The sequence below is a fragment of the Mirounga leonina genome, unplaced genomic scaffold (genome assembly GCF_011800145.1).
Source record: "Mirounga leonina isolate KUSES-001 unplaced genomic scaffold, KU_Mleo_1.0 Mir_224, whole genome shotgun sequence".
Lineage (NCBI taxonomy): Eukaryota > Metazoa > Chordata > Mammalia > Carnivora > Phocidae > Mirounga > Mirounga leonina.
The window spans coordinates 2682423-2703905 of record NW_023270615.1 but is presented as its reverse complement, the minus strand read 5'-3'; the positions used below and the strand labels follow the sequence as shown (position 1 = coordinate 2703905).

At 34.3% G+C, this 21483-nt stretch overlaps 1 protein-coding gene across 3 annotated transcripts in view; it reads left to right on the top strand.

Annotated features, from left to right (window-relative positions):
- Positions 1-21483, top strand: part of VPS13A (vacuolar protein sorting 13 homolog A) — a 266825-nt gene that overhangs the window by 105165 nt on the left and 140177 nt on the right. For all 3 annotated transcript variants that reach the window (XM_035029011.1, XM_035029013.1, XM_035029012.1), the window contains 4 exons: positions 3381-3519; positions 16326-16407; positions 17876-18027; positions 18419-18575. In XM_035029011.1, coding sequence (XP_034884902.1) covers positions 3381-3519; positions 16326-16407; positions 17876-18027; positions 18419-18575 — 530 coding nt within the window. The remainder of the gene's footprint in view (positions 1-3380; positions 3520-16325; positions 16408-17875; positions 18028-18418; positions 18576-21483) is intronic.

The following is a 21483-nucleotide window of genomic DNA, read 5'->3' as shown; positions in this document are numbered from 1 at the left end:
GCTTTTGTTTCATATGCCTGAGGAGAGATACTTAAGAAAAGTGTTGCTAAGGCTGATGTACAAGAGATTACTGTCTGTTTTCTTTTAGGATTTTTATGGTTTTAGGTCTCAAGGAGTTGAAACTTAGATCCACAGAAAACCTACATGCAGATGTTTATAGTAGTTTTATTTACACTTTCATATAAAGCTTATACGCACAAATTTTTATTTCAATTTTATAGCCCAGACTTGTAAGCAACCAAGATGTCAGTCAATAGGTGATAAACTGTAGCATATCAAACAATGAAATATTATTCACTGCTAAAAGGAAATAAGCTGTCAAGTCATGGAAAGATGTAGAGAAACGTTAAATGCATATTACCAAGTGAAAGATGCCAATCTGAAAAGGCTACATATTGTATGATTTCAACTAGATGACTTCTGGAAAACACAAAACTATGGACACAGTTAAAAAAATCCGTGCTTGCCAGGACTTGAAGGTGGTAGGGGAGCGATGAATAATTGAAGCCCAGGGGATTTTTAGGGCAGTGAAAATACTTTACATGATATACTCTAGATGATATAATGATTAATACATTTCATTATGCACTTGACCAGACCCACAGAATGTACAATGCCAATAGTGAATAGTAATGTAAACTGTGGACTTTGGTGATTATGATGTGTCAGTGTAGGTTCATCAGTTTCAACAAATGTACCATTCTGGTTGGGAACGTTTTTAATGAAGGAGACAATGCATGGGTAGATGCAAGGGGTATTAAAAAAAAAATTTTTTTTTCTATCTCCTTTCAACTTTTCTGTGACCCTTATTTGTAGATGAAATGAAACTATATATAGAAAACCCTAAAGATTCCACCAAAAAAACTATTAGAATAAATGAATTCAATAAACTTGCAGATAAATAATATACAGAAATCTATTGCATTTTGATATACTAATAACAAAGTGCAGAAAGAGAAATTAAGAAAAAAATCCAATTAACAATTGCACCAAAAAGAATAAAATACCTAAGAATAAACATAACCAAGGAAGGGAAAGACCTGTACTCTGCAAACTATAATTATTGATGAAAGAAATTGAAGACACCAACAGATGGAAAGCTATCCATGCTCATTGTTTGGAAGAATTGATACCTTTAGATGTCCATACAACCCAAAGCAATCTATAGATTCAGTACAATCCCTATCAAAATATCAATAGCATTGTTCACTGAACTAGAACAAATAATCCTAAAATCTGTATTGAACCGCAAAAGACCCTGAATAGGCAAAGCAGTCTTGAAAAAGAGTAAAGCTGGAGATAACAGCATCTCCGATTTCAAGATCTACTTCAAAGCTGTAATAATCAAAGCAGTATGGTGCTGGCGCAAAAATACACACATTGATCAGTGGAACAGAATAGAGTTCCCAGAGATAAACCCATACCTATATGGTCAATTATAAAAAGGAGGCAAAGATATACAATGAGGAGAAGACAGTCTCTTCAAAAAATGGTGTTGAGAAAACTGGACAGCTATGTGTAAAAGAATGAAATTGGACCACTTTTCTTAACAGCATGCACACAAATGAGGTCAAAATGAATTAAAGACCTAAGTATGAGACCTAAAACCATAAAAATCCTAAAAGAAAACGTAGATAGTAATCTCTTGAACATCAGCCTTAGCAACACTTTTCTAGATTAGTCTTAAATTTTTTGAAGAGAATATCTTTGCTTCATTGTATTGCCTTTTCTCCTTTGTCAAAGACCAGTAGGCTGTATTTATAGAAGTCTACTCCTGTGCTCTCTATTCTGACCATTGATACCTTTGTCTGTTCTATTGCCAATACCAGTATCTTGCTTACTGTAGCTTTATAGTAAGCCTTGTGGTCAGGGAGTGTCAATCCCCCATCCTTGTTCTTCGCCTTCAGTATTATGTTGGCTATTCTGGATCTTTTACCTCTCCATTTAAACTTTAGAGTCATTTTGTCAATATTAAGTAGTTGGCTGGGATTTTGACTTTCATTGCATTGAGTCTATGAATCATTTTAGGAAGAACTAACATCTTGAGAATATTGAATTTTAATATCCACAAATAAATATGGAGTAACTCTTCATTTATATTCATTTCTTGTTTGATTTCATTCATCAGAATTTTGCAGTTTCCTCTGTATAGATCTTGTATATATTTTGTTAGATTTATACCCAAGTATTACATTTTTTGGGTGTTTATATAAATGGTATTATTTTTAATTTTTAAATTCTACTTGTCCATTCTATGTAGGAAAGCAATTGACTGTTGCATACCAACCTTGTATTATGCAACCTTGGTATAAGGGCTTATTAGTTCTTGGAGTCTTTTTTTTTTTTTCTCTCTCTTTTTAGATATTCTGTATAGATGATCATGTCATCTGTGAACAGAATCTGTATACCTTTTATTTCCTTTTCTTGTCCTATTGGATTGACAGAAACTTCCAGTACAGTGTTGAAAAGGAATGATCAGAGAGACCTCTTTGCTTTGCACCTAATCTTAGTGGGAAAACTGAGTTTCTTACCATTAAATACAATAGCTGTAGGTTTTTTGTTGATACTCCTTATCAAGTTGAGGAAGCTCACCTTTATTCTAGTTCATCGAGAGTTTTTATGAACAGGTGTTGGATTTTGCCATGCATCAATTTATATGATCATGTAATTTTTCTTCAGGCAGATCTGACTTTTAAACATAATTTAGATATATTATCTCTTAGAGCTAAGTTATTTGAACTTACTAAGCATTAGTTTCCTGTTAGGAACCATTTATATGTATGGGAACTTATAAAAAACAGAGAGCAGAAATTGGTTGTCTACCTTATAGGTTGTGAGAACTTATGATAATGCATATCAGTGCTTAATGCCTATCTTGTAGTAAACAATAATTATTGTCAGCTGTATTGGCAACTAGTAAAGGGATAATAAACATAATAACATTAGAAAATAAATCTCTGAGGCGCCTGGGTGGCTCAGTCAGTTAAATGTCTGCCTTAGGCTCAGGTCATAATCCCAGGGTCCTGGGATCGAGTCCTGTTACCAGGCTCCCTGCTCAGCAGGGAGTCTGCTTCTCTCTCTACCCCTCCCCCTGCCTGTGCTCTCTCTCTCTCTCTCTCTAAAAATAAGTAAAATCTTAAAAAAAAAAAAAATCTCTGAAAAATAATGAGTCTAGGTCACCTAATGAGATGGGTCAGTAAGGCCAAATAGAAATTTGAATGGAGATTGTGAAATGTCTTATGGACTATGTGGATAATTTTTTGAGCTTAAAATTGCATTCTATTATTTTTGGATATATTAAGGGGAACAACTGTGTTTTTAATTAGTACACTTAAATCAGAATGAAGTTTGCTTTAAATGATTCCTGTTTTTTGGAACAGATTCAAGATTTTTGGAAAGTTACCACTGATTTCTTTACGAATCTCAGATAAAAAACTGCAAGGAATTTTGGAATTGATTGAAAGCATTCCGAAACCCACACCTGCAACTGAAACATATGCCCCTGCCAAACCATTTCAGGTAATATTTTTGCAAAATTGATAAAAGTACAAATTAAAGAAACTTGACAACTTTAGCCACAAATTTTGGGTAAAACAATTTAATTCATTTTCAGGAGAACTTAAAAATTACAATTAGGGCTACCTGGGTGGCTCAATTGGTTAAGCATCCAACTCGATCACAGCTCAGGTCTTGATCACAGGATTGTGAGTTCAAGCCGCACAATGGGCTCTGCTAGACATGGAGCCTGCTTTAAAAAAAAAAAATTGGGGCACCTGGGTGTCTCAGTTGGTTAAGTATCCAACTCTTGATTTCGGTTCAGGTCATGATCTCAGGGTTGTGAGATTGAGCCCTGCATGGGGCTCTGCACTGGGCCTGGAGCCTGTTTAAGATTCTTCTCTCTCCCTCTCCTTTCCCCACCCCGTGTTACTCTCCCCCTCTAAAAACAAATTTTTTTTTTTTTTTTTTTTTTTACACTGTAAAAGAGAAAATAATGAAAGAGTAAAAGGTACAAATAGTAAAGTTATGTGATAAGTCTGCTTTTCTTCACTTTGTCTGGCTTGCAGTCACTGTCCTTAATGGTAACACTGTTAACCACTTCTCTAGCTTTCCAAAAATGTTTATGGCATATACTATGGCATGCTCATGTGTGTATATATACGTATGTACTCTTAAGTTCTTAAAATTTACACAAATTATATCATTATACTTACTGTTCTGAATCTATTTTTTCACCATTATCATATTTTAAATACCTCAGAGAGATCTTCATATTAACACGTATAGATCCACCTTTTACTTTTCAGAGCAATATAGTATTGAATTGTGTAAGTGTACCATCATTTGCGTAACATAATCCCCTTTTGATGAACATTGATATTGTTATGAGTGCTCACAGTTATAACCTACTGCTTTCAGCTTCCTTGTACATATATTTGGGTATATTTTTATCCACTGGATAAATTCGTATAAGTGGAATTGCTCAGTGAATTTTACATTTTCATGAACTTTGCCAAATTTTCTTTTTTAAATTGAGTACTAATCTATAGTCCCACCAGCAGTAAATGAGTGTTTGTTTCTCTGTTCTCATTAGTTGTAAGTATTAACAATTTAAAATTTATTAAATGAAAAGTTATATTCTGGTTTTGATTTGCATTTACAAGTAACATAGGGCTTCCGTTCATAAGTTTAGTGGGTGTTTGACTTTCTGTTTTTGAAAACTATGTCTTGTGCTGTGTTGTGGAAGGAAATTGTTGCTTTTTGTCCTTTACAAACATTTTTTTGTTTTTTCTTGGATTCATTTTTGGCATGCCAAAGCTTTTGCTTTTTACATATTCAGAGTTATTAAGGTGTGACGCCTGGGTGGCTCAGTCAGTTAAGCTTCTACCTTCGGCTCAGGTTATGATCACAGGGTCCTGGGCTCAAGCCCCCCATCTGTCGGGTTTACTGCTCAGTGGGGAGCCTGCTTCTCCCTCTGCCTGCCTCTCTCTCCCCCTCTCTTTCTCTCTCTCTCTAACAAATAAATAAATTAAAATCTTGGAAAAAAAAAAGGTTAAGGTTTTCCTTCATGATTTCTGTTTTATTTTATGTACCTTATTTCTTTTCTTTTTTTTTTTTTATGTACCTTATTTCTTATGAAGAAAATTTCAAAAAGAAAATATCCATTTGTGGCAACTGGGTGGCTCAGTTGGTTAAGCATCTACCTTCAGCTCAGGTCATGATCTCAGATCCTGGGGTCGAGTCCTGATCAGGCTCCTTGCTCAGCGGGGAGTCTGCTTCTCCTTCTCCCTCTGCCCCTTTCCACTCTCCCCACCTTGTGCTTTCTCTCTCAAATAAATAAATAAAATCTTTTAAAAAAATTCACTCATGTTTTTCTCCTTTTTAAAATTTTGATTTCTTTTCACGTTTAACTTTTTTCTTTTGAAATAATTTCAAACTTACAGAAAAATTGTGAAAATGGTTTAAGGAACTTCATAAAACCCTGTGAGAGTAAGTTGCTGACATGTTGTACCATAACCCTGAAAACAGTAGTGTTTTGTAATATTTTTCATAATCTGTTGCTGAGCTTTTAGTTAACAGTTACTTTTGAAGAGCAGAGTTTTTAAGTTTTGATGAAATCCACTTTGTCAGTATTTTTTTTTTTTTAAGATTTTATTTATTTATTTGAGAGAGAGAATGAGAGAGAGAGAGCTTGAGAGGGGGGAGGGTCAGAGGGAGAAGCAGACTCCCCGCCGAGCAGGGAGCCCGATGCGGGACTTGATCCAGGGACTCCAGGATCATGACCTGAGCCGAAGGCAGTCGCTTGACCAACTGAGCCACCCAGGTGCCCTGTCAGTATTTTCTTTTATGGATGAAACTTTTTATATCCTATCTCTGAAATCTCTGCTTAACACAAGATCAAGGTTTTTCCTGTGTTTTATTCTAGAAATTTTGTAGTTTTAGGTTTTATGATCCATGATCCATTTTATGTTAAATTTTTATGTGGTGCATGTGATGAATTACTCTGTTTGTACATTTGTATTTTTAGTTATTTCAGTTTCATTTGTTGAAAACACTTTCTGTCTCCATTGAGTTGAGCCTGTTTTTTGGCCCTTTTCTACTTCAGTGATATTCCTTTGATTTTTATCTATCCTTTTGCTGATACTATAATGTCTTATTTACTACATGGCTTCATGGTAAATATTATGTATGTATGTGTGTATGTATCTCCTTTTTCACATGTTAAGGAGAATTTTTCTGGGACCGTCTTGTGAGTCTGTTCCATCAGTTTTATGCTATGTTGATGGCACCTCTGAGTCCTTTCTGGCATAATATATATTGTATTTTACATTTTTATATATGTTTCCTTCTTAAATGCTTCTAAGAGAAAGTACTTGGGTAAACGTTAGGTTCATTCTTAGTTATCACTGAAGCCTAAGAGGACTCTTGTCTCTCCCAACCCCTGGACTTAATCTGTATATCAAAAGGCTGTTGAACCTATGATCTATACTAGATGTTCTTTTTAAAATCAAATGCCTATATAAAAATAGGCTGAGAATAACTATGTAATACATCTTACACTGAATTTCTGTTATGTGTCAGGCCACACATTTGGCTAAGGATTACTACATAAGGTCATCTGTTAATTATTTATATTCAACACCTAGCCCAGCTCTAGATTTTGCATGTTTTTATCTTTAATCCTTATCACAATCCAGCAAGTTAAGTATTAACAGTTACTATTTTGCCCAGGAAACAGACTCTTAGGTTAAATACTTTGCTAAGATGATAAAGTTTGTAACTTTTAGCTTGCAGAGCCAAATTTTGAGTTCAGGTTTCTTTTTCTCTCTTTAAACAAATCTACAGCCCTACAGCTGACATTCTTTTTGCTGTTTTCATGCTGCTTTCTATATAAATGACATCCTAACCTGCAGGGGCTTTATTTTCCACTTTCTCCCAGTTTCCTAAGAAAGTTCAGTACAAAACACTAGATCATTACTAAGAGTTTTAATATAACTTGAAGGGGTTTCATAGGTCAGATAAAGAAAAGGTTTTTAAACAATCACCCCTTCACAAGTCTGAAACATTTTAACACCTAAATATCTCTTGAAGCTGGATGTTCCTGTCCACTTCGTATAATAGATTTTACTTTTCTTCTTAATTTTTATTTCAGCTTTCTTAAGGTACAATTGACAAATAAAACTATAAAATACTAATGTGTACATTGTGGTGGCTTAGTATGTGTATATGTTGCGAAAGGATTTCACCTGTCCAGTTAATTAACACATCCATTACTTCACATATTTGTTTTTGATGAGAACATTTAGTTCTACTCTCTTAGCAGATTCCTGTTATTTAATACAGTGTTGTTGACTTTAGTCAGCATATTTTACATTAGATCCTTAGCCTTACTCATCTCAAAGCTGAAAGTTTGTATCCTTTTACTAACTGCTCCCTATTTCCTCCACCCTGCAGCCCCTGGCAACCACTTCTGTACTCTGTTACTATGAGTTTGACCTTTTTGTTGTTAGATTCCACATATAAATGGTACTGTGTAGTATCTTTCTCAGTCCAGCTTATTTCACTTAACATCATGCCCTCAAGTTCCATTCATGTTGTCACAAATGGCAGGATTTCCTTCTTTCTCATGGTTGAGTAATTTACATTATATGTATAAATATATGTGTGTATATATATGCTTATATATTGTATATAAATGCCATGCTTTTATCCATTCAAGTGTTTGATGGACACGTAGGGTAGTTTCCCACATCTTGGCTATTGTGAATAATGGTGCAGTGAATATGGGAGTGCAGTCTCTTTTTGATATCCTGTTTTCATTTCCTTTGGAAAAACCAGTTAAGTGAGATTACTGGATCATATGGTAGTTCTAATTTTAATTTTCTGAGGAACCTCCCCACTGTTTCCTTGGTGGCTGCACCAATTTATATTCCCAACAGTGCACAGGAGTTCCTTTCTCTCCACATTCTCTCCAATACTTGTTACCTGTTGTCTTTTTTTTTCTTTTTTTCAACTTTTTAAAAGATTTTATTTATTTAGGGGCACCTGGGTAGCTCAGTCGTTAAGCGTCTGCCTTCAGTTCAGGTCATGATCCCAGGATCCTGGGATCAAACCGCATCGGGCTCCCTGCTCAGCAGGGAGTCTGCTTCTCCCTCTCCCACTCCCCCTGCTTGTGTTCCCTCTCTCTCTGACAAATAAATAAATAAAATCTTTAAAAAAAAAAAAAAAGATTTTTTTTATTTATTCATGAGAGACAGAGAAGAGAGAGGCAGAGGCAGAGGTTGAAGTAGGCTCCCCGCGGAGCAGGGAGGCTGATGTGGGGCTCGATCCCAGGAGTCTGGGATCACAACCTGAGCCAAAGGCAGACCCTTAACTGACTGAGCCACCCAGGTGCCCTTTTTACAGGTTTAAAAACTTTTTATTTGAATATTAAAAATTATGCATTCTAGTAATTAAAATCATTTGAACAGAAAAATGGTACTGTGGTTAAACCCCGTAAACCCCATTTTACAGCCTGTAAGATGCCTTGGGCCAGCTTGGTTTTTACTCCAGATTTCACTGTGCTCCCACTCAGCATCTTCCTTCACCAATATGCAAGTCCTTTTCCTTTCCTGCCAGCCAGCTGGCAGATGGGAGTGGCAGACCTAGCCTTGTCGCCAGTAGTTCTCAATTCTTTGATGTGAAAAGGATGCAGTATAGTCATTTAAATTCGATCCGCCTCTTTGCATGTTACAAAGTTAAACAACTTAAAGAAGTAAAATAAGACAATGCTTGTAAATGTATAGTGCAGTGTTGGCAGCACATGCCTCATTGTGATTCTCTTCTCCTGTTCATTTGTTTCTCTTGTATTTCTGTCTTCTTCATTATCGATGTATTGAATTTCTCAATCTCATCCATATCAGGTTTGTCAGACATGGAAGAGGAAGCAGAGTGTGGTGCACAAGCAAATGAAGTCTGGTCTGTGCGGTAGCCACGCTGGGTCTGTTGTCCTTTTGATCGTGGCCATCCTAACAGATTTCGGCTGATACCTCATCATTGTTTTGATTTGCATTTCCCTTATTAGATGTTGGGCATCTTTTCATGTGTCTGTGGACCATCTGTATGTCTTCTTTGGAAAATGTACATTTCTTTCTTCTTCCCGTTTTTTAATTGAATTATTTGTTTTGCTGAGTTGAATGAATTCTTTATATATTTTGGATATTAATCCTTTATCAGATCTATTATTTGCATATATTTTCTCCCATTCACTTCATTGCCTTTTCGTTTGTTGATAGTTTCCCTTGCTGTGCAGAAGTTTTTTAGTTTGAGGTGGTCCCACTTGTTTGTTTTTGCTTTTGATGTCAGATCCAAAAAATCATTGCCAGGATTGCTGTCACGGAGCTTACCTGCCTCTCTTTTCTTCTAAAAGCTTTATGGCTTCAGGTCTTCCATTCAAGTCTGTAATCCATTTTAAGTTGATTTTGTGTGTAAGATAGGAGTCCAGTTTTATTCTTTTGCATGTGGCTGTCCAGTTTCCCCAGCACCATTTGTTGAAGAAACTATCCTTTCCTTGTTGTGTATTCTTGGCTCCTTTGCCAAAAATTGATTGTTAATGCTTGGGTTTATTTCTGGCCTCTCATTTCTGTTCCATTGATTTATGGATCTGTTTTTGTGTTGGTGCTGTACTGTTTTGATTACCTTAGCTTTGTAATAGAGCTTGAAGTTAGGAAGTATGATGCCTCCAGCTTTGTTCTTCTTTCTCAAGATTGCTTTGGCTGTTCAGGGTCATACAAATGTTAGGATTATTTTTTCCACGTGTGTTTAATACATCACTGGACTTTTGATAGAGATGGCATTGAATCTGAAGATTGCTCTGAGTAGTGTGAACTTTTTAACACTACTACTTTTTGCAATCCTTAAGCGTGAAATATCTTTCCATTTGTGTCTTCAGTTTCTTTCATCAATGTTTTATAGTTTTCAGAGTACAGATTTTTCACCTCTTAGATTAAATTTATTTGTAGGTATTCTTTTTGATACAATTAAAAATGGTAAATCTTGAAATCAGATAATGTGACGTCTAAATTGTTTTCTTTTCCCAACTAGTTTCCACTAGTTCTTTCCCTATAATTTTTAGAATCAACTTTTCAATTCTACAAAAAAATTCTGTGGGGATTTTCATGGTGATTTTATTGTATTATCAATTTGGGGAGAATTGACATTTTAACAATATTAAATCTTTCAGTCCATCAACATGATATATCTTTCCATTTTTTTAGGTCTACTTAAGTTTTTTCATAAGTATTTTGTAGTTGAAATATACATGTGCTTCACATATTTTGTTGTTCTGTATCCCCTGAAAATCTACATATTGAAGCCTTAACCCTAGTACTTCAGAATGTCACTGTATTTGGAGATAGGGCCTTAAAAAGTGGTTAAGTTAATAAGAGACCATTAGAATGGGTCCTAATGCAGTCAGTCTGGCATCTTCATAAGAAGTAGAAATTCAGACACAGAAAAAGACACCAGAGATGCACATGTACCCAGGAAACACCATTGGGGAGGGGGGGGCACAACAAGGAGGTGGACATCTGCAAACCTAGAAGAGAGGCCTCAGTTAGAACAAATTTATGTCAACACCTTGATCTTGGACTTCTTATCCTCCCAAAGTGTAAGAAAATAAATTTCTGTTGTTTAAGCCCTCCAGTCTATGGAGTTTTGTTACGACAGCCCTCGCAAACTAATACAGCTTTTGGTACCAGAAAGTGAGGTGGTATTGTAACAAATATGTTGTAGTGGGTTTAGAACTGGATAATAAGTAGAGTGTGAAAGAGTTTTGAGGCAAGATGATCCTTGTTATAAAGTGGGAAAGAACTTGGCTGGATTATTTTCTAGTGTGGAACAATGTAAGTGATGAACTTGGATATTTAATTGAGATTTCTTCTAAGCAAACTGTTCAAGACATGGTCTTATTTTTTCCTAATTGCTAATAGTAAAATGCAAGAGAAGATACATTTTTAAGAAGGATTTGTGAAGAAAATCAGTAACAGGTGTTAAAGATTTGGAAAGTGCTAAACCTATCCATATGGCAAAAAATGGGAAAGTGTGTTATAGAGAGAAAACCAAGGGCATTTGCACAAAACACTTGATAAAGGACTTAAGGGTGTGACTCAGTGGCTCTAATCCATCATCTCAGCCGAAGCCAGGAAAAGAGAGGGGGCTGTACCAGCTGAAGTACTGCCAGCTTAGACTAAAGAAGGCAGACTCAGGACAAGATGAAGAAGATCCCTTGAAGTTCGGGGATACTACAGGGTGGAACAGTAGGGCCATCCAGCTGGGAACGTGCTTTATTCTTCTTCAGTAAAAGGAAAAGAATAATCCCGAAGGTTATTCTGAGATCCACAGAGGTGCCACTACCAACATGGACTCAAAAGATAATGGGGTTGGGGGGATAAAGTTCCCTCCTGGATTTCCGAGAATGGTGCCACTTTCTCAGTTTCAGTGGGTCAGGCTGCTACTATCCATGACTTCAGTGGCAGGAGTGTAGTTAGTCTTACCTTATTAGGAATAATAATAGCTGTAGATTTTTCCTACATGTTATTTCCCAGGTTGAGGGAAGTACTCTTTTATTCTAGTTAGCCGATAGTTTTATTTGTGTCAGGAATATTTGTAGCATTTTATGTAATGCTTTTGCTGCATCTGTTGTAATCATACAGTTTTCTTCTTTATTCTTTTAATAATGATGAATTACTTGATTCTTGAATGTTAAACTAGCCTTGCATTCCTAATATAAACCTCCTTTGCTCAGGATACTTTTAGTACATTGTTGGATTTATTTGCTAATTTTTTGTTGAGGATTTTTGTATTTATGTTCATAATAGGATCCTGGTTTATACTTGTTACGTGTTTGCATATGATATCAGAGAAAGTCCAACCTTGTAAAATGAATTGGAAAAGTTTTCCCCCAGTTCTTATTTTATAAGAAATATACTGTAAAGAGTAGATACTGTTTCTGTCTTAAATACCAGTGAAGCCATCTGTGCCTAGAATTTCTTTACTGAAAGATTTTCAAATTGTTTCATTTTTACAGGACTGTTTACAGTATCAGTTTAGTCTTGCATGACCTTTGTAAGATTTTGTCTGTTAAGGAATTTGTTCATTTCATCCACAGTGTTGAATATGTGGAAGTAATGTTGTTCCTAATATGTCCTTATCCTTCAGTTGACTTCAGGATCCATAATGATATTCATTTGTTATCTAGCACTTTTCAGATCCAGAATTTCTCCTTGAGTTCTTAAAATTTGTCTCTTCATTGTTGTTTTCTCTTTGTTGTGACATCATTGTTGGGATTTCCTTTAGCTCTTTCTCCGTGGTCCTTTTCAGCTTTCTGAGCATATTTGAGGCATTAAAAAAAAAAAAAATCCTTTTGTAATAAGTCCAGTGCCTTACTTCCTCCTGAATTGTGTCTGCTAATTTTGTCTGTGCATGGGCTGTCCTTACTTGTTTCTTTGCATAGATTGTCCTGTTTTGTAATCAGACAAAGGAATTATGAGAAAACTATAGAGATCTACGTTCATTAACATAGATGCAAAAATCCTTAACAAATACTACAACCAAATAGTATGACATATAAAAAGGATAATAAACTATAATCAAATGCATTTACCTTATGAAAGCAAAAATGGTTCACCAGTCATTGCTATTAATCATATTCATGGACTAAAGGAGAAAAAGTATATGGTCATCTCAATAGAAGAGGAAAAAGTATTGACAAAACCCAACAATTATTGATGATAAAAACTTAAAAAAAAATTTACTTGAGAGAGTGAGCAAGCAAGAGAGAGCCCAAGCCGGGGGAGGGGCAGAGGGAGAGAGAAGCAGACTCCCTGCTGACCGGGAACCCAACTGGGGGCTCCATCCCAGGACCCCTAACATCACAGCCTGAGCCGAAGGCAGATGCTTAACCCAGTGAGCCACCCAGGTGCTGCGATGATAAAAACTCTTAACAAACAAGGAATAAAAGAGTTTCTTCAACCTGGTAAGGGACATCTAGGAAAAACCTATAGTTAGTATTGAACTTAATTTGAGAAAGACTGAATGCTTTCCCTGTAAGATCTGGAACAGTTCAAGAATGCCTTTTCTCACGACTTCTATTCAAGTTGATAGTGAATGTTCTAGCTTTTGCAAATAAATCAAGAAAAAGACAATTAGAAAAAAGAAGTAAAACTATCTTTATTTGCAGATGAAGTGATCATTCATGCAGAAAGTCCTAAGGAATGTAGAAAAATAACACTAGTAATAGCAAGTTTGCGAGATACGTTATCAGTGTAAATAACTGTTTGTAAAAATGAAAAATATTCCATTCATCACAACACTAAAAAGGGCTAAATACTTAAGAAAAAAAATTAACAAAAGAAGTACAAGACCTATAAACCTAAAACTGCAAGACATTCCTGAAAACAAAGAAAGCCTAAACAGTGGAATGATATGCATAGTCAAGGATTGGAGGCCTGACCTCATTGAGTTGGCAATCTTCTCCAAACTCTGTAGATTTCTCACAACCTCAATCAGAATACAGAAGATTTCTCTCCTGGAAATTAACAAGCTAATTATAAAGTATATACAGTAATGTAAAGGACACATATTAGCTAAAACATTTTATTTTTAATGTGAATTCCAGTATAGTTAACACACAGTGTTACATTCATTTCAGGTGTACAGTATAGTGATTCAGCACTTCCCTGTATTACTCCGTGTTCTTCCAAGATAAGTGTACTCTTAACCCCCTTCATCTATTTCACCCATCCCTGCTCCCCCATTAACCATCTGTTTGTTTTCTGTAGGTAAGAGTCTGTTTTTGGTTTGTCTCTTTTCCTTTGTTTCTTAAATTCCACATGTGGGTGAAATTACATGGTATTTGTCTTTCTCTGGCTTATTTCACTTAGAACCATGCTCTCTGGATCTATCCATGTTGTTGCAAATGGCAAGATTTCATTCTTTATTATGGTTGAATAATACTGCATTGCATGTATATACCACATCTTCGACGGACACTTAGGTTGCTTCCATAATTCTAGCCAAAACAATTTTGGATAAGAATAATGTTAAAGGTTTTCTAATACTTGATTTCAAGGTTTATTTTATAGCTACTTCACTAAAGAAAGTGGTTTTGTTTGGTATGAGAATAGACATACAGGTCAATGAAGTAGAATAAAGCCTGGATATAAATGTACAATATAATACATGGTTAATATATATATTTGATTTCATACAAAGATGCCAACCCAAATAGTGGGGGATATGTGATAGTTCTTTCAATAAATGATTCTGAAATAACTAGATTTCCGAGTGGGGAAAAAAATAATACATGGAATTTAACTTGAAATGGAACATAGACATAAATGTAAATGCCCCAAAAGTATAGTTTCTTTACCAAAAAACATAAGAGAAAAATCTTTTAAGTGCTTGTGGTAGGTAAAGATGTCTTGGGATAAAGAAGCACAAATAAAAAAATAAATTGATGACAATTAAAATTTTCTACTTTTTGAAGGACACCTGTTAAAAATGAAAAAGGCAAGCCATCCAATTGCAAAAAACATTTGCATTACATAATCTACAAAATACTTTATCCAAAATATATAAGGAGAGCAATAGCCCAATAAAACATGAGCAGACATGTGAAAAGGTATTTAATTTTATTACTCATCAGGAAAATGCAAAACAAAACCATTCTGCCATTAATGTAGATGTAAAAAATTGCAGAACATTAAAAATTGAAATTAGGATAGCATAGTTCTTTCGGGGGGTATGCCTAATGATCATGAGTCCCTTAATGGAGGTTTCTGCATTGATAGTAATGTTCTATTCCTAGATCTGGATTTTGGGTGCGTGGGTGTGTTTTCTTTATGACAGCTTACTGAACCTTATACTTAGTTAATGTATTCTTATGTAGTAGGTTATGTTTCAGTAAAAATGTCTTCCCAAAAACAAATAGGATTTGGAGAAGGACAAACCCAATCCATGAACCTGTGTAGAACATGTAACTGTAACGCATTTGTGAAATTCTATTTAAAGCTAAGGTGAAATTGCCAGGAAGATTGCCAGAATTTAAAATGTCTGAAAACACTAAGCATTTATGAGGCTATGCGGCCATACAAATTCTAATCTGCTGACATTAGTTTAATGTGTTGTAACTACTTGTGAAAACAGTTTGATACTACTTAGTAAGGTGAACATGTACAATTGCACTCCTTCATATATACACCATGGAAAATCTTACATATGAACACCTGGAGACATGTTCAAGGATGCTTATGGTGGCACTATGAGTAAAAGCAAAAAATTTGTAAACAATACAAATATTTATCAACAGTGTACTGGACAAATAAGTAGTTTATTCATCAAATGTGCAATATAGTAAGGCAGTGAGAATGAGTGAACAATCAATATGGATAAAATTTAAACATTATTTTGTAGAAGAATGTCATACGAAAACATGTGTGATACTCCCTTTTTGTACAGTTTAGAAGGAAGCAGAGGATAAACCATGTTAAAGAATCATGCATAGGAGGTAAAAACAAGTAAATTAAAGTGAAATCGTGATCAATTTTAGGGAATATAATCGAGGAAGATCACATTAGACGCTTCTAGGTAGGGGTATAATATTGCTTAGTTTTTTGGCCTGGGTAGAAGTTTCAGGTATGTCTTAACATATAATGCAATTTGATAAAATAGTTTTATGTATCATATTTCTCAAAGCAGTAAAAAAGTCAATTTAATGAAATATTTTTCAAAAAATGAAAAGTAAAAGTGCAAACTTCCCAACTCTGGGGTTTTAAATATTGGGACTGGTTATTTTCTGTGGATGTACTAAGATGGTTTTCTTATTTAGTGAGACGTTGAGTATCTAAGATCTTTTCCTACTCAAAGCCTGTCAATAAGAAAATTAATATAACAGTTCTGTGATTTCTGTTTAGCCTTGAAGTTGTAAAACCACTTTTTTTTTTAATAAAGATTTTATTTATTTATTTGATAGAGAGAGACAGGGAACACAAGCAGGGGGAGTGGGAGAGGGAGAAGCAGGCTTCCCGCTGAGCAGGGAGCCCAATGCGGGGCTCGATCCCAGGACCCCGGGATCATGACCTGAGCCGAAGGCAGACGCTTAACTACTGAGCTGCCGAGGCGCCCCATAAAACCACTTCTTTAAATCTATATTTTATAATTTATTTACCTAATTCAGACTGGACTTTTTTTCTTAGTTCAAAGTGAGATTTTTTGTTTTTGTCAAAATTGTCTTACGACTTTGAATAAAAATCTTTATGCTAATTAACAGTAAATTACTTTTTTTCCAGATTCAAAGGTCCACTTCTTTGGGAACATCACAGATTTCACAGAAAATGCTTCCTTTCTTGGAACTTTCATGTGTTGATGATGGTAAAACGAAACTGGTTTAGGAAGTTTTCCTTATTAAAATGTATTATGAATATAATTTTCATTTTGAGATTATACAGAAAATTGTAGGCAATAGCAGATATGTGTATGTTTTCCAGAAATTTTCACTAAAATTCCTTTAAGATAATAGAACTTGGATGTTCCTTAAAGTTGCTTTTGCAGCAGAAATTTTTGGTAAATAAAAGTTAAACTCATAATCTCACAAAATCCACTAGTTAATCTTCTTTATCCTCCTTTGAGCTAGGAGCCCCTATGAAACTCTATTGATACATAATTTATAATGTTACTTAGTTATTTGGAGAATCTTGTCATAGTAAAGCTTTAGTTTTATTTTTATATTTTCCTTTTTTATTAAATGAAAAAATCAAGCCTTAATACCTACATTCACACTATGAAAACTGGTAAATATTTTGACATCAGATACCTGCTTTTTCTTGGCCACATTGGAAAGAAATGTAAACCTATTTCTCTGTTTTTAAGGATTTAAAAATTGCTAAATGTTACGTAACTGAAGTTGCCATGTCAGTCTTCAGTTTTCTACAGAACGTTTTTCTTTCTGTGTGGTTAAGAGGTGGGGAGGAGAGGTTTGTGAGATCTACCCTAAATTCAGTTTTTGGTTGTTAGGGATATACCTTAGATGGTTTTAGTTTCCTTTAAATCTTCTTTTAATGGTTTTACTAGTTTTGTAGTGTTTTTCATAGTAAATTCTAGAAATTTATTATATATATGTGTGTGTATACATACATACATACATACATACACACACACACACACACACACAAACGAATGAAATAGTGATTGATTTCGTTTCTTCATCCGAACCTCAGGGCCTGCTTTGTTCTTTTAATATTGCAGATTTTGTAACTCATTCCTATTTTTGTTACCCAGGTAGAGCAAGCGTATTAGTGTGTTCTTTTGAAAATTCATGTTGCATGTAATCATTGGCATTGGCATTTGCTATAAAATTTTCTTTTGCGGGGTGCCTGGGTGGCTCAGTCAGTTGAGCATCTGACTTTGATTTCAGCTCAGATCATGACCTCAGGGTCATGAGATCAAGCCCTGTGTTGGGGGAGCCCAACATGGAGCCTACTTAAAATTCTCTCCCTCTGCCCCTCCCCACCCCCACTGGTGCATGCACATTCTCTCTCTCTTTCTCTCAAAAATAAAAATAAAAAATAAAATTTTGTTTGCAATTTTTAGACTAATGACCTTAAAAGGTGATGTTCATTAATCTAAAGTTGAACTTTATATTTTCTGTATTTTTTGTCATCAAAAATGTTATTTTCAGACATAATCTCTCTTCTTTTCTATTATTTTCTCATCTTTTTATTCAGATTTTGAAATATTTAGACCACTAATATATTTGTATTCATATTTATTTCAGAAAAATTATAAAAATGTTATTAAATCAGTCATTTTGATTATTGACTTAATGTTCTATAACATTTAGATTCAGAGGAAGAATTTTTTGATGCACCATGTAGTCCCTTGGACGAACCTCTTCAATCTCCTACTGAAATTCAAAGTTACCAAAAAAAATTTCAAAAGCCAGATTGTTCAAAAAATATGATTCAGTATAAAATAAGATTTGAAGTGCCAGAGGTATGTACCATGGTAAAATTAATATGGCTTCTTTAAATTGTTTGTCATTGCTGCTATTCAGTGTATTATGTAGTCGCATTGCTAACATGTACTCCTGTTTTGTCCAGTTTAAGCTGAATCCAGATGTTGCTATGTGATTTTTCCTCCCTTTCTTTGAGGATTAATTTTCTTAATCAAAAGTTAGGAGTTTAGATCATATATTATGGGTATCTGATACATATTTATTAAAAATAATTGTACAACATAAATGTGTAGGTATGTGTGATATAAAATCTTTCCTAAGTTTTAAATACAGATCATATGTATACCTTATATATCCATTTATAACCACTATCCACATAAATAATTTTTTATTTTGGTAGTGGTACTTTCTTTTTTCTTTTTTCTCCAGGTTTTGATTCAGTTTTATCACCTTGTTGGAGATTCTGAACTACCTGTGGTAGAAGTTGATGTTTTAGGATTGGGCACAGATGTTGAACTTAGAACATTTGATTTGAAAGCAAATGCCTTTTTGAAAGAGTTCTGCCTAAAATGCCCAGAACACACTGGTAAGCATCTCAATTTTTTTAAAGTAATAAACTTTATTGTTTGACTCCCTACTAGAGAGTTTAAAATTTTCTAGGCTTTGAATCAGTACATTTATTAAAAATTCTCAAAGAAATACTGTATTATGAGTTGGTCTTCAGGTTTTATCTTATACTTGGAAATCTAGGAAGGTAGATCAAAGACAAAATGAAGATAATTTTTTTTCATAAAGGAAAATAAAATAGTCCTGGTTTACTTTTAAATCTAATTCAATACTACAATGCTGAATTAGTTCCTATTGATAATGTAACAATTTACCACAGACTTAGTGTCTTACAACCACAGAAATTTGTTGTCTTAAGTTCTATTAATCAGTAGTCTGACATAAGTCTTAACACATGAAAATCAAGGTGCCAATTGGAGCTCCTCTATGGAGACTCTAGGGGAAGATCCATTTCCTCGCTCATTCAGTTGTTGCCAAAACTCATTTCCATATGGTTTAAGTCTGCTTCCTGCTACCTGTTAGGTGAGAGCTGGCCTTAACTCCTACAGGCCTCCCTAATTCCTTGCATTTGGTTCCCTATATCTCAGAATTAGTACAGGTTGATAGATCCTTCTCATGTCGTCATCTCTGATCTCAATCCAGGCTAATTTCCTCTTTACCTAATTACCTTTGCAAAGTCCCTTTTGCTATCTGAGGTAACATATTGTCAGGTTTTAGGGAGACATGGATATCCTTGGGTGTCAGGGCATAGCATTATTTTGTCTACCATAAACATTTTATGTCCCATGATCATAATGGATAAATTATATGATATCTTGGATAATATTTCCATTTACTGTGTTAGGCATTTAGGAGAGAGTATTATGTATATTCCTTTGTATTTTTGGATTTATTCTTGTAAGATAATTATAAATGGTTGATGGAATGATTAAGACAAACAATTTATTTCTAATCTGAATGCCTTTTATTTCTTTTTCTTGCCTGATTGCTCTGGCTAGGACTTCTAGTACTATGTTGAATAAAAGTGACAAGAGTAGGCACCTTGTCTTGTTCCTGATTTAGAGTAAAAACATTCAGCTTTCACCATTGAGTATGATGTTAGCTATGAGCTTGTTACATATGGTTTTTATTATGTTGAGGAATGTTCCCTCTCTACCCACTTTGTTGAAAGTTTTTATATAAATGGATGTTGAATTTTGTCAAATGCTTTTCTTCATCCACTGAAATCATAATATTTTTATACTTCATTTTGTTAACGTAGTATATCACATTAACAGATTTGTGGCTCTTGAACCATCCTTGGAATAAATTCTACTTGTTTATGTTGTATGATCCTTTCAATGTATTGTTGAATTTATTGTTCTTATATTTTGTTGAGGATTTTTGCATTTATGTTCATCTAAAATATTGGCCTGTAATTTTATTTTCTTGTAGTATTCTTGTCTGGATTTGGTACCAGGGTAGTGCTTGACTTGTAAATGAGTTTGGAAGTGTTTCCTCCTATTTTTTAGAGATGTTTCAGAAAGATTAGTATTAATTCTTCATTTAATGTTTGGTAGTATTTATCAGTGAAGCCATCTGGTCATGGACTTTTGTTTGTTGGGGGGTTTTTGATTACTGATTCAATTTATAAGTAATTGGTCTGTGTATTTTGTATTTCCTGATTATTAAGTCTAGGAAGGTTGTATGTTTCTAGGAATTTATCTGTTTCTTTTAGGTTGTCCAATTGTTGGTGTTAGGATTTTTTCATTGTAGTCTCTTACAGTCCTTGTATTTCTGTGGTTATCAGTTGTAATGTCTCCTTTCTCATGCCTGATTTTATTTGAGCCCTCTTTTTTTTTTCTTGGTGAATCTAGCTAAAGGTTTGTGCATTTTGCTTATCTTTGAAAGGAACCAGTTATTAGTTGTATTGATCTTTTCAATTTCTTTTTCTAGTCTCTGTTTATTTTCTGATATTTTATTTCTTTCTAATTTGGGGTTTCATTTGTTCTTTTTCTAGTTCCTTCAGGTATAAACTTAGTTGTTTGTTTGAGTTTTTTCTTGTTTCAGGAGGCAGGCATTTCCTGCTGTGCTCTGACCTCTTAGAAATACTTCTGCATTTCATAAATTTTGTTATATTGTATTTATGTTCTCAGTGGTCCTAAGGTATTTTTAAAATTTTTTCTTTTGATTTCTTTTTTGACTTAGTAAAAAATTGTCAATATCTGTAGTAATTCTTTGTTGACCCAAATAGTAAAACTGTCACTGTTTGCTGGAGACGTGATATTATATATAGAAAACCTTAAGGGCTCCACCAAAATGCTGTTTGATCTAATCAGTAAATTCAGTAATGTTATAGGATAGAAAAATACAAAATTCTTTTGGGTTTCTATACACTGTGAGGAGGAGAAGTTAAGAAAACAATCCCATTTGCAGTTCCATCAAAAAAAATAAAATGCATAAGAATAAATTTAAGGAGGTGAAAGACCTGTATACTGAAAACTATAAGACCGTGATTAAAAAAAAAAAAATTAAGACAAATAAATGGAAAGGTAGTCTGTGCTGATGGATTAGAATAATTAACATGATTAAAGTGTTTATATTATCCAGAGCAAATCTACAAATTCAATGCAATCCCTATCAAAATTCCAATGACATTTTTCACAGAAATAGAAAAAACACTTCTAATTTTGTATGTCACCACAAAACACCCCACATACCCAAAGCAGTTTTGTGAAAGAAAAAACTGGAGGCATCGTGTTCCCTGAGATCAAAATATTTTACAAATTTTCCTATGCTACTGATATAAAATAAAACATTATGGTACCAATATAAAAACAGACCCATTGATCAATGGAACCAAAAACAGTCTAGAAGCAAACCCATTCATATATGGTCAATTACTTTTGGCAAAGGAGTCAAGAATATAAAATGAGGAAAGGATAGTT